This window comes from the organism of the source record quoted next, unplaced genomic scaffold (genome assembly GCF_019419815.1).
Source record: "Pyrus x bretschneideri cultivar Hongxiangsu unplaced genomic scaffold, Pyrus_bretschneideri_v1 Contig3, whole genome shotgun sequence".
NCBI lineage: Eukaryota > Viridiplantae > Streptophyta > Magnoliopsida > Rosales > Rosaceae > Pyrus > Pyrus x bretschneideri.
Window position 1 is genome coordinate 11,995,988 of NW_025999612.1, and position 13,722 is coordinate 12,009,709.

The 13,722-nt window shown below is 36.6% G+C and overlaps 1 protein-coding gene across 1 annotated transcript; it reads right to left on the bottom strand.

Annotated features, from left to right (window-relative positions):
• Positions 1–1,888: 1,888 nt before the first annotated feature.
• On the bottom strand, positions 1,889–8,928 carry LOC103938332 (G patch domain-containing protein TGH). The gene is made up of 16 exons (XM_048589490.1): positions 8,656–8,928; positions 8,071–8,161; positions 7,874–7,968; positions 7,299–7,402; positions 6,987–7,048; positions 6,813–6,887; positions 6,422–6,573; positions 5,811–5,886; positions 5,627–5,713; positions 5,414–5,491; positions 4,886–5,033; positions 4,233–4,722; positions 3,737–4,021; positions 3,517–3,645; positions 3,198–3,416; positions 1,889–3,102 (listed from the first exon to the last, which is right to left on the bottom strand). The coding sequence occupies exons 1-16, from the start codon at positions 8,788–8,790 to the stop codon at positions 2,356–2,358; spliced, it is 2,973 nt and encodes a 990-aa protein (XP_048445447.1). The 5' UTR covers positions 8,791–8,928; the 3' UTR covers positions 1,889–2,355.
• Between the last annotated feature and the right edge of the window lie 4,794 nt (positions 8,929–13,722).

Below are 13,722 nucleotides of genomic sequence, written 5' to 3' on the forward strand. Positions count from 1 at the left end.
GAGAGAGGAAACTCAACTACTAGCACTTGTTAAATGAATTGAAAGGGAAAGAGCTTCGAAGATGATTTCAACCTTTAAAATGCAATCTAAAGCAACAAAAAATTCTTAAAAATTCAACAATCTTGGTAAATAAATAGATGACTTTTGTGTCAATTGCCAAAAAAGTATGTTGGAGAAAGACTTGCCGTCCGGATCAAGCCTTCCAGAAGTTCTATAGTAAAGATATTTATCTAGAACCACTCAAGCTAAATTTTCTCACATGATAAGTTTGATAAATAGAAAAAAAAAAAAATTTCTCACATAATAATGTATAGTTTAATTAAGGAAACTTTAACGAAAAACTCACGATACTGTTCATTTTAACGAAAAATCATATTTTTATACTAAAAAATCAATCATGGTACTATTCACTTTACCCTTTATTATGTCCTTATCGTTAAAACTTAAAATTTTTAAAATTTTTTTTATTAGTTTTCCTTTTAATTAACTTGTACGTCATTCTCATAAGAACTAAGAAGGATGTGTAAAATTCATAAACAAAATTATAAAAAAAATAGAAAAAAGAAAAAAGGTTGTATCAAGGAGACTTTAATAGCCCCGGTTAAAGTAAAGCTTTTACCTTCGTGGAAGAACGTCAGTACGACAAAATAGAAATTTCAAAACTTACTTTCCTGGACAATTTATAATTTTATATCGTGAAATGGCGGCGCTATAACAAATGTAGAGTACCGTAATTTGCGGTTGCTGCACAAAGCTTTGCGGTTGCTGCACAAAGCTGGCTATCTTAATATGAAAATTTTACTATTTTTGCACATCCTCGATTATTTATATCTCTTGAATTTTCGTAAGAATGATATGTAGGACAAAAAGACAAAATTAGTATGAAAATTTTATTTTTCTAGCTCATTCCTGATTATTTGTAGTTCTTGATTTTTCTCTACTTTTTTTGCTTCAATAGTTAAAAATAGTCTACAAAAATTATCTTCTAAATAATATAATTGTCGTTTTGAGATTTTTTTTTGAATAAAATTGAAGCAAATAAAAAAGGAAAACTAATGAAAATGACTTGAAAATTGTGAGTTTTAACGATAAGGACAAAATAAAAGGTGAAGTAAATGGTACCAAAATTAATTTTTTAATGTAAAAATATAATTTTTCATTAAAATGAACAGCACCAAGAACTTTTCGTTAAAATTCTAATAAAAAAATGTGCAAGGAAAAGCTCGTGGTAGCTGGCTGTCAAAAATAATTAAAACGACATGTTGTGGAAGCGAGGTAGGAGGGTCAAACAAGACCAATCACGTGCTCTAATTAATCATTTTATTAAGTAATCAGTAATTAAGAGAGAATTTTGGCAGACAAGTTTGACTAATAAGGATAGTTCCTCTGTTTAATGTGGACTAACTGGTTCATGCCAACCCTAATTGTACAAAGTCTTTTTCCTTTTATGGAGTGATTTCTGTGTTATCGAAAGTAAAAGGAGATTCTTATATGTGATCGACAAATCATTTTCTATCTTATTCGTGATGTGATCATTTGATGAGTAAGATTGAGAAATGAGAACTATGCAATAAATTAAGTGAGATAGAAATGGGGATGTAAGTTTTAGGAGTATATACAAGATTTGAACTTTGCGCTTAACGTTAAATTATAAGTCTTTTAAATAGAAACAAAAAACGAAACCCGTAAAAAAAAGAAATTGAATTTTTTCATTGAGGAATTTCGTCGAACACTAACGTATTGTTAACAGCCAAATCATGTTACGCACATGTCAACAAATATCAACTTATGCAGAAGCAATCTGATAAGTGATATCTAGTTTGTCGAGTGTTGTCGACACAATCTGTGGACGAATGCCTAACAAACATTACATGAAACACTTGATAAATGCCAAAAGAACCCGTACCAAATATTCAAAAGGTCCTCGAAAGACATTCAAATGTATACAGACTCCTCGTTGTCTGGAACCAAGGATATAACCGTCCACAAATCTTGTTTCTTTGAACCTACCTTTTTTTTAAACACGGCACCTACTTTTCTTTTGCTAAAGATATACCTAGTTTTTCATTCGATTAACAGAGATTTCAAATTTTGCAAATATACCCACTAACTATACATATATTACCTCAACGGCAATATTACATCCAACTGCAGTAATGTTTCAGACTCTTACATGCATACAAGGTGACTGCTGAATCCTACTGTCCAGCAAACATCTAATTTCAGTTATAAGTATCGAAACACAAGCGCCACGGCAAAGCTTCCCAATCAACGAAACAATACGGCCGGCATCCGGCCCGTCATTCTAAACCTTGTGCAAATAGATGCACTGTTTAAGGAAATAGTACATCACTTTCAATCTCGCCTTCTGTGCTTGTCTCTCCTGGATTCTGAACGTTCCTTCTCGGGGGAGTCTCTGCTTCGATGTTTATGATGCTTCGAGTGTTTTCTGCTACTACTGCTCTTTTCTCGAGAGGATCCTTTCTTCTTCCCTTTAGACCTAGAACGGTGATGGTCCCAATGATCACTGGATGAATCGCTATCTGAATCACTGTGTCTATGCCGATGTCTCCTAGAGCGCTTTCTGCTCCTTTCATCTTCTGATGATGGACTGCTGCTCACATTCTGGTGCCGCCTTGAGGGTGTTTTGTCCTTCCTATCTTCCTGAGGTGCTTTTTGAAAAATAATCTTGTCAAACTGATTCCCCAAAGCATCCTTCTCTGCGTTTTTGCTATTACTTCTCGCTGAATTACCCGTCAAGTTACCATTAAAAGGTTCGGTATTGTCACGTGGAGCATCTTGAGAACTTTCCGATCTGTGTGAAATATCGCGAGTGGAAGGTGGCTTATTATCAACTGGCAGGATACTGGAATGTCCTGAACCAGCTCCCTTGGGAGGCGAAGAAGTCCTGGCTTTGTTCGTTGATGAGGGCAGCTCAGGGGGAACCTCTAGGCCTAGTTCTTTTCCTAAGGATTCCAAAAAGTCGCCTGCGATCAAACGGTTTAATGTTGTATTAGCTGCTTCAACCTTCTTCTCTGGCTTACCGACCCCTTTGGGAATAGAGGCATCCTCATCATCATCCTCGTCATCAGAAAATATAGCCTGCACACAAATGAAGATTAATACTAGGCCATATTCTACGCCACGTATAACATATGCATGTAAAAACAAATTATTGAATATTGTGTTTAAAGCACCTTGTAAAGGTCAACTGGCCTCTCGACGTTTTCAACTTCAACATCAATTGCGCTTTCCTCGTCAACTACATCTTTGCTTATTCCCTGGGCATAAGATTGAACAGCAGGGATGTAGTCTCTCTTTACAATTACAGTTTCTTCTGCTTTTGTGTCTTTTCCAGAATCTGATGTAAAAATCAGAGTTTCAATTTTGCTCTTCATCCGTGGAGCTGGTGGTGGCTGCATGTGACAGTATCATATGTTTAAGGTATGGTGATAAGAAAAATGTTGAGAGAGAGAGAGAGAGAGAGAGGAGTTATAGAGGAGTATTCAACTGCACCTTCCCCATGAAAGGATCGATGAGATCAAAGCGTTTGCATAAAATAGGTGAAGGACGCCACTGATATTCTGTCCGTTTTATGCAAACTTCCTTTTTTATCGATTTTTCAGCTTGAGTGTCTTTGGCTTGCTGTTTTAAAAAATAAGAAACCAAATAATTAAATAAATAAATAAAATCACACTTACAACTTCAAAACCTTATAACCAACAGCAAAACATACCGCTGATCCCCCAGAAGTAAACTGCATGGCTCCAGCAGATAAAAAATCCATGAACTGTGATGTGGAGAGTTTGCTTTCTTTACTCCATTTCCCTTTCTGTATTGCATCGGCTGCAGCCTCAAAGTCCAATCTCTCACGAGCACGAACTGCTTCTGACATATGACTAGCTCCGCCAGACTCAGTAGATCGAAGTCCTCCTTGATACTTCTCCTTGAGAAACCGCTCAAACCTTTCTTGCTTTGCAGGATCATCATTGAAAGGCTTTGCAACTTCCAGCATCTCGCCCTATATTCAACACAAAAAACAAGGTGAAAAAATCTAAAACTTTCCTTGAGTAAACACAACCCAGTTCTTTCGTTCATTCATACAAATATGAAAGACTATTGGTAGCTAAGGCAATGCATAAGTAAACCAAGGACATTACAATCTAGATTCGCAAAAAATTTATGAAAATAAACATTTGAGAAAGGGGACAAGCAAGATGTATTGTACTCACATCTAATGCAGGTTTAGTAAAAGTATCTGAAAGATTGTACTGAAGCTGAATGGCATCTTTAGAAGCAACGGATGAATTTGACTCTTTGGAGCTTCGTTCCAAAGGCCTTTCCCCTAAAATTTTTCCACGGTTCTCTGCTGTCATCTTCTGCTTTCGTGGAGACAATTTACCATCCAATATCTCCTTGGTGTGATTGCCTCGCTTCTGTCGCTCCTCCCACAGTTTCCTTGCATAATAATCATGGCCATTCCCTCCAACTAGAAAACTAAACAAGGGATTTGACTGATTTTTCTCTCTGGAGAGATCCTCAAATAATTTACCACATCGAGCTACTAAAGTTGCAACCCCGTCAATTAAGAGTTTCAGATTATTATCTTCGGGAGGAGATACTTCTGGGGGACCAGGATCTCCAAGCTTGTAGCCCGTATCAAGAGGCTGAGAAAACTTATGGTGGGGTACAAAATCTTTTGGTACTACAGGAGGATCAAATCTGGAACAAATCCCAGAGTAGTAGTTAGCATTTATGCATTCAGAAAAAAAAAAAAACAAGTGGAAGGATCACTCTTTTCAGCATACTTGCATGAATATAAAGTTAATAAATCAATGAAAAAAAGGCAACTCACATGCACCAGAATACCAAAACCTCTCATTACCTCTCATGCTGGTAGTCTGAGTTAGATGCAAGTCTAAATCCAGAGAGACCACCCGGTTCCTTTCGAACCAACTTTTGCTTGCTATCCATGATTGATCTTGAAGGCTCATCGTCAATATCTTCAACATAAGTTTCCTCAAAGTCGTAACCTGAACAAGAAGTACAATTGCAAAAATTTGAGCACTAATAATCAATAATTTTCAACAAAAAGGTAACCTGGTTAAGCCGAAATTAATCCCACCAACAGGTCTAATCACTACAGAACTATACGTCTTTACCCAGTAAATCACAAGCTGTGGGATATATCATGCAAAATGAAGAAAAAAATGCGATGGAGCAATCTGTGGTCTGAATAAAGGGAAGGGGAAAGCATTGATTAAATTAATCACATCTTGAGTAGTTTCTCCCAGAAAACATAATAGGGAAAGACCAGCACCAAAACCACAAAGTGATTCTATGCAATGAAAGCAATGACTCTATAATAGCTATATTACTGCAAAGATTGATTATTCGTGACAATAACACTAACCCGAGTTATAAACATCCTCATCTTCAGCATCAAGTTCTTCAAGTGCTCCAATTCCAAAACCAGGAGCAACCTTTCCTGCTGATGAATAACAAGATAAATCAATCATAAGTTAAGGCCAACCAATCCGTGCGACCAAATAAAAGCAATAAGAGGACAGAGCCCTAAATTAGAAGGCCAAAAAAAAAAGTTTTTTATCTGGATCATAAATCTTACACTTGAAGCCAAAAAGATTATTGTCCATTGAACGGGCACTTCTATATCCAGTACCCCTATTCTCAGATGGGCGTGATCTCTTCTTATCTGAACAAAACCAATTAAAATTAGTAGTTAGGATGCATTAGATTGTCATAATCACAGAACTATGACCCAGTTATCTTAAAAATAAATAAACACTTACCCCTAAACTCAGGAGCATGCTTATAAGGATCAAAACCTAATCCATGAAGGTCCTGCTTTGGGTAGAGTACATAAACCTGAAGGAAAAGATGTGAGGCACAGAGAAAATCCAACCAAAATAAAATGAAATTTTTATCTCATGCTGAATAGGGGTCCTTCTTGTCAAAATTTGAATTGATAAAAGATATGGAAATTCTTGAGTTGCTACAAGCTCCAAATTGGTAAGTTGCAAAAGCAATGCGGTCTTTCTGTTATTGGAAAGAAATCATTGGAAACCCAGCAGTACAATTATGTTAAAAGAACAAATGGATCCGGGGATGAAGTATCCAGTGGCTGCCACTCCTCAAAAGAAGGCTAGCACAAAATCCTAATGGTTAAAGGAACTCATCAAGAAAACAAGCACTGGCAGGACAAAGAAATTTGATACTAAAAGAAAAAAAAATTTAGACGTTCCAAAACTCCAACTCAACTTATGAATTAAACATATACACAAGAGGATCATCTGTTCTGTTAACATAGCATGAGAATTATCCATTGTGATTGAAATACCGAATCAAGAAAGAAAACAAAAAAATAAAAGAATGACTGACATGGAAAAGAAAATTTACTTACAGGTGTGCTTTGAGAAGATTGAACATCATCAACGGCAGGCAGCTCAATATGATTCTCCAGTTCGCCATGAACGGGCTCAGAGTCAGCCAGCTGTGTTTTTGCATCACTGGAAGAAAATGCTAAAAAAGCTTTTCGAGCTTCCCTTCGAGCATCTGTACGAAGGACATGAAATAGTTTAAGGCTTTAAGCCATGACAGAAAAACCTCGAACAAGAGAAATCAGATGAAACTGTATGTATTCTGGTAAGCCCACACATGCTAATCAAAGTTAGCAAAGCACCGCATACTAATGATCTAAGTTCCAGGTTATAAAATAAGCATATAATTCACACACGTCAAATGATACAAGAGCAGTTGATTTTATAACAACTTTGAGTTTGCATGCCACGTACCGTATGATAAATCAGTATGTGAATCCTTGATTGAACGACCATGACGCCATCCCATCTTCAGCAGCAATTTTACACCTAATAAAAACAGCAAGCAGGGGATAAAAGATGTGCAACTAATAACTTTAAAGAAAACATTATTTGAACAATCACTAACCCAAATTTACAGAAACAAACCTATAGAATCTGTGGCTGGAAGAACTAATTCATCAGGAACAGGTCCAGGAATCGCTGACGGCCTAAAATACATGACAAACAAGATATCAACAAGTTAGCAAACAATGCATGACACTATTTTCAAGGAGTACATTTAAAAAAAATATGTATACTTAATACCCGAACAACTTAATTGTGTTCAGCAATGGTGTGAAAGTATTACAACTCCCTAGAACCTAAAGGTTAGGGTACACCGAAAAGTAGCATGCAGAACCTTATCATTTTTATCCAAATGACTAACTTGGTTATATTGCAATTGACCTACACCCCAACCTTTTCTGTTGTTCCTTCTCAGCTTGTTTACGAGCAAGTTCAGCAGCTGTAGATCCAAATGTATCAAACTGCATGGATGTCCCCAAAGATTGGCCTTCAAGCTCCTAAATGTTAAGAAGAAGAGTCAGAAAACTGATTTAAAATCTAAAGTGGCGGTAGTCCTCATTATCTAGCATCTGGAGGAACTCCATGGTCATCCGATATGATACCTAAAGAACTCAAAACATAAGTATACTACTCATTTTTTTAAGAGCTAGACAACAGTAAACATTACATGAGAAAGAAAATTACCCTATTTCCTACTTTTAATCCATTTTTTTGCTAAATGAGAATTCTTATATAATTGAAACCAAATTAAGGTTGTGATTTTCCAACGAATAGGTTTTCATTCCCTTCGTTCTAAAGTTTATATTAGGTAAATAGAATAAATAAACATGAAATAAGCATGCATATACATGTAATTTACCAATTTAAAAGGCGATGATTCCAACATTAACAGTGTTTGTAATATATTCACAGAGTTGAAGGATATAAATGAAATAGGTGTAAAAGGTCAAAGCCAAGATCAAACATACAGCTCTTTCATCTTCATCTAAAAAGTTTATAATGTCCTGCGTTTTGACTTCAGCTCTGTTCTTCCGCGATGACACAAAAGTCTGTGGTGTCCACCCTGCACATTTGTATCAGACGGCTTAAACCATTAGCTACCCTTGAACATCTTAAGAAAAGGAATCATATTTCTAGTTCAAATGAAAGAGTGATGTAACAATACCCTCTTTTGAGCCAACTGTATTGTAATAGCCGGCAGAAAACCCTCCGCTAAATGCACCATGAAATCTCCTTCTCCCTTCTTCATCTCTAACCTGGAGACATATAAAATTTAGAGAAGTGAACAAGACTGTTCATTTAAACATCAACAGTCAGCAGAACCATGGAAAACTTATTAAAGCTTAACTTCATGCATAATAAACTTCGTTCAATAAAGATAGCATAAATTGGCATCCCACATGCATCACTCATCATAATTCCGCTATACGAGGTTAGCCAATTATCATCTTCGATGTCAAAATTCGAAAGGGAAAACAACCCATTTCAACCTGCAGCTAGTTCACCCAAAATAAGTCCACAATTTCGTATTCCTTTTCAAATTTTCTCATCAACCAACCACATTACTAAAACTACCAATTGCAAACTCTCTTTCTTCACATTAAAACCAATTGCACAACTTCTAAGCTCAACACAACTGACATTAAAACTCAACTGTCATACTCCAATACATAACATTCAAATTTCTCCATTCTTTCAACTTTCTCGAGCTTTCTCAGGAACCAAACAAAAGATAAGAGCAAAAACATACCTCTTGCTTCCAAGGAACGACAGTGCGCAAGTTACCGGAGGCCTCGGCTACGGACTTCTTCTTGCGACTGGTGAAATCTTCCTCCCGCTCTATCGGTGTTCCGTAGAACACGAAATCGTCTTCGTCCGAAGCCATTGTTTGATTAATTTCTTAATATATTGATAATTAAGAAAAATTATGCGCAATCAAAATTAATTAAGGATTAGGGTTTCGTCCGGAGTAATCGTTGCAGGGCGAGCAGGCGCGGCAAAGCCCTGAGAGAACGAGGGAGGGAGGTGAGCGAGGTCGAAGGAAGCGAGAGAAAACGTCGAAGTATTTTTGGACCGGAAAAAAAAATGTATTTTGGGCTAGACTGATTGGGCCGGATGGGATTGGCGGTCGACTCACTGAGTATGAGGCCGCCCTTTTTATGCAATCTTTGGGCTGATTGGCCTGATTAATTTGGTCTGGACTTACAACACAAAATATAATTATTCATTTTTTCCAACTTTTTTCTTTGTTGGATTTTTTTTTTCCAACCAATTGCAGACAAAAAAAAATTATATAATAAGAAGGAATGAAATCAAATAACCACATACTGATAATATTGTTTGTTAAAAAAATCAATTATTTTGTTTAATTGCAAATTGGAACCAAAATTATCTAATTTCTTACTTGGTCATTACTAATAATTACCTTTATATTCAAACCTTAGACCTTACACACAAAACAAAAAACATTATATGTAAAATTTGAACAAAAAGAACTTGCATTTTAAGTGGTTATATTGATTGTTTGAAAGTGCTTTTAAAATGGCTAAAAAGGATTTTGGTGAAAATGCTTTTGAATCATCTTTAGTAAAATGTTGAGTGAATCCCGGAAAGATATTTTGGGCTCGTTTGAATGTACTTTTAAAATTACTAAAAACGCTTTTAGAAAAAATGTTTTTTGGTTCCAAAAGCACTTTAAGTGCTTTTCCAAAATTTACTTGTATTTTTACTAAGAATTGGTTTCAAAAACATTTTCATCAAAAATGTTTTCAGTCATTTCAAAAGTACATCCAAACGAGCTCAATGCTTCATGCAATAAGCATATAATTTGTGCTTCTTGCATAAAGCACTTTAGTGCTTTTAGAACTCAAATTTTGTCGGAGATGATTAAATTAAGGTGCTTAAATTTATGAAGCACTTTAGTGCTTTTAGAACTCAATTTTTGTTGGAGATGATTAAATTAAGGTGCTTGAATTTTACATTGTTTTAATCAAACTTCTATGCCTTTTCAAATTATAATTAAGGCGCTTTGACTGGGTGCCACATCAGTTTTTTTTTTAATCAATTTTTATGTCATTAATATATTTCTCGAAATAAAAATGCTACATATTGAATTCCGAATTTATCCTCCTATTCGGAGGTTTTTTTATTTTTTATATAATTATTAGTTGTGTTTATCCAGATTCATTCTTACTTCTAAAATTCGGATGGGCTCTACCATTTGAATTAGTGGTTGCTTTCATAAATTTATTTATTGACATTTGAATAGTAATCCACTTTTGAGGTATTTTAGGTTTATTGCTGCTTGATGTTTTCGATGTTTTCTGCTACTTGTGGGTGCGGCTGGTAAGTTGCTGTTTATTTATTTATTTTTCTACTCTTCTTCTTCTTCAAATTTCTTTCCTTGTTGTCTAACCGATGCTTCTAATTTGGGGCATGATGCTTGGTGAGCAACCCTTAGTTTGGTATGGCAAAAATGATAGCATTACAAATGAGAGTGTCACCGGCCGCATTAGCTAGTCAAACAAAAGTTTGTAGGAGGCAATATCTTCAAACATACCAAATAGGAACCACCTCGCCCACGAGGCATGTTTCTATGAAGGATGAAGAACGCATTTGGGCAATTTATAACGTACCAAATGAATGATATGTCTTACAATATTATTATTTAATGTACCAAATGTGACAGGCCGTCCCAGATTTTTCATATCGTAGGGGTGAAATGACGGTTTTGCCCCTAGTATGCTTGTTTCGTTGTGTGGTTGTTTTGGGTTTTGTTTGGCTGGTTTTGGACCACACACACTCTCCCACACCCCCACCATTTTCCTGTCTCGTATCCCTGTCCCTTTCTCTCTCTCTCTCCCATTTCTATCCCCATATGTACGGACACACCCAAAACCATTGAAACCTTCACAGATCGAGGAAACAATTTACATATTCGTGCTCGTGAGGTCCTTGAGAGTTCAACCATACTCATTTCAGGTAAGGATACCTTCGTTTTCACGTCGAACTTGGGATACCCCGATTTGGTCACTGTTCATGCACACGTTAATTCTTGTGTTTTTGGGAATTTCAAGCTTGTAGGAAGCTTGGTGAGGTCCTTAGGAGGCTCGGGGTGGTTCGTTTGAAGGTTTTGGACGTCGGGATCGTGAGTTACAAGCTTGGTCGGAGTTGGTGGTGTTTTCCCTACGAGATTCCGTGGATTTTAGTGCTTGAAAGTGGTATGGATTTGTTCCTCTTGTTGTAAGCTTCATTTTGGTACCAATTTTGTGAAATTTGGTTGAAAAACGAAGAAGATACAAGGTTTTAAAGTTTTCCCGATTTTCCGGCATCGGAGTTTTGCCGGAGAAGATGACAGAATATTTTATCAGTTTGGACGGAATATTCTTAATGGCGTTAACGGAATCCGTCAGAGTTAACGGAATATTCTTGACGGCGTTAATTGACGTCATCAGTGTGCTAAGCACGTGCCTGCGCGTGGGCGGCGCGTGTGGTTGTGCCTTGGCCGGCTCGTGGGGACGCGTGCGGCGTCGAAAAATTATTTTAAAAATATGGGGATGTTCACGAGGTTGAGTAGATCATTTTGGTCTATTCATACACCCCATTTGAGCATTGTATGAGAAGTTATTTCGTGATGTTGGTTATGTGCTTTAAAATTAACGTTTTTATAGTTGTTTTGCATATAGGTGAGACCTATCCCGAGGATGAGCGCGGTCACTCGAGGCAAGAGGGTTACGACCCTTCTACATACCAGTGAGTGGGCTTTTGGTTTTCCGTATATACCTATATACTTATGCTTTTCCTAGAAAGTGAAATGAAATGTTTATACGTTTACATGCCATGCCTATTGTTTGCCATTTATTTACGCATTATTAGTCGCATATGTATATATATGTTTGGTGCTGCGGACGCACATGTAAGTGTCAGGAGAGTTATGATTTAGGTTTATGTTCAGTAGTGAGTTGAGATGCATAGAGAGCTCATAACCTGTACCCCCGGTGTTAGTGCTCCCGCCCAGAGTTGGGCACAGCCCTTCACATGATATTCACCTCCCGCACCACACGCTCATCTTGGATCCAAGTTAGGTGCACAGTCCTGTCGTACATACCACTTTAGGTGGTTCCGACTCGTAGGTGACCCACGATTATTTGCCCAGCCTTCACGTGATCGTAGCACTTGAGCGTACTTATATTACACCTAGTCCTGTCGTACAGACCACTTTAGGTGGTTCCGACTCGTGTGCAGATATAGTTAATGAGATGGAGATTTGAGCTCTAGATTCAGCCATACAGGTCACGTTAGGTGGCTTCGGCTGACAGATTACATGGCATTGATTTGACATTTCCTGAGCACTTGCATTTTATTTCGAGGCTTTTGGCATGACATATTTCTGAGCATGACTTATATATATATATATATATATATGTATACTCTATTTTTCTGGGAAGTATACAGGTTTTACGGCGAGGGGTTAGAATCTTGTTTATGAAATGGTTTTTGAAAAGCTTTGTTTTTGCCCACTCACACTTTTTGTTTTGCGCCCCTCCAGGTTCTAGTTGGCTAGCACTTTTGGTGGCTCCCCAGAGGATTTCCCCGACATATCTGACAGATTATCACCAGTGTAGGATCACCTTTGGGTGTGTTTTTGTAGTGTTATTTCTCCCGGACTGCATTAGGTCTTCGAGCTCTGAACTTTGTTTTTCACACTTGCGCTTGCACATGTATATTCTTACTTTGTGTAAAGCTGGTTTTTATTTATTCGTACTTTTATTATTATTTTATTAGCTTCCGCACTGTGCACATGGTTACGTCACTTCCACGTGATGGCCAGCATGTCCTGATCTCGATCGAGGTGTGTCACCAAATAATTGGTATGAATAAATTAATACATGTATTTTATACATCTCAACCAAACTTCAATTGACAGGATCGGTTTTGTTTAGAAAAAAATATTAATTACAAGATTGGTACGTTTAGTTATGCCTTTAAATGTACCAAAGCATTTGAGATAAAATGCACCCAAGAATCAAATTAATAAGAAAAAGGTACGTTAGAAGTTATAATTTAGTACGTTTGTTGGAAGGTATTTGGTACGGTTGTCAATAATTGAGTACGTCTGTTTAAAGTTATTAGATACATTTTAAATTTTTTATTGATAGTTTTCCAAATAGGTACGTTAACAGTGGTATACATTTTTAGTGTACCGAGCGGGTTTGTATATCATATTCAACTTGGGTACAATTGTTGTCATATATTGAGTAAGCAACCATTAACAATTCAAATTCAAAAGCCATTAAAATAATATTTCCAGATAATTCCAAGGATAACAACAAAATAAAAAGGATAATGACAATTTTTAATGGAATTGAAATACTAAATTCAAAAGGAAAAAATCTGCTAGTAAAAATAAATAAGTTCTCAATGCTTGAAAGAATGATAGTGTCCGTAAATTTTAGAAAAACGAAATTATCTTTTGTAATCTACTTGGCTCCTCAATGAGAGGAGGTGGTACAATCTAAAACGTAAAACCTACATATGTTTAATCAAACAAGTTGAGGGAATGAGGCACTAATATCAGAAGCTCCAATTTTTTTTATCTAAAAGTATTTTTCAGTTATTTTATAAACAATTTCAAAAGAGAATCCGACAATGATCTTGGTAAACCAAAATCATCCCAAAGTTAATTTCGGGTGATTTTCTCAAACGCGCCAAATCGCCATTGGTTCTTTCTCTGGAAGAAGAGAGAGTAGAACACTCTCGCTAAGAAAACCAAACAATCCCTGAAAACCTCCACGACTCCCCACTCCGCGTGCGCAAC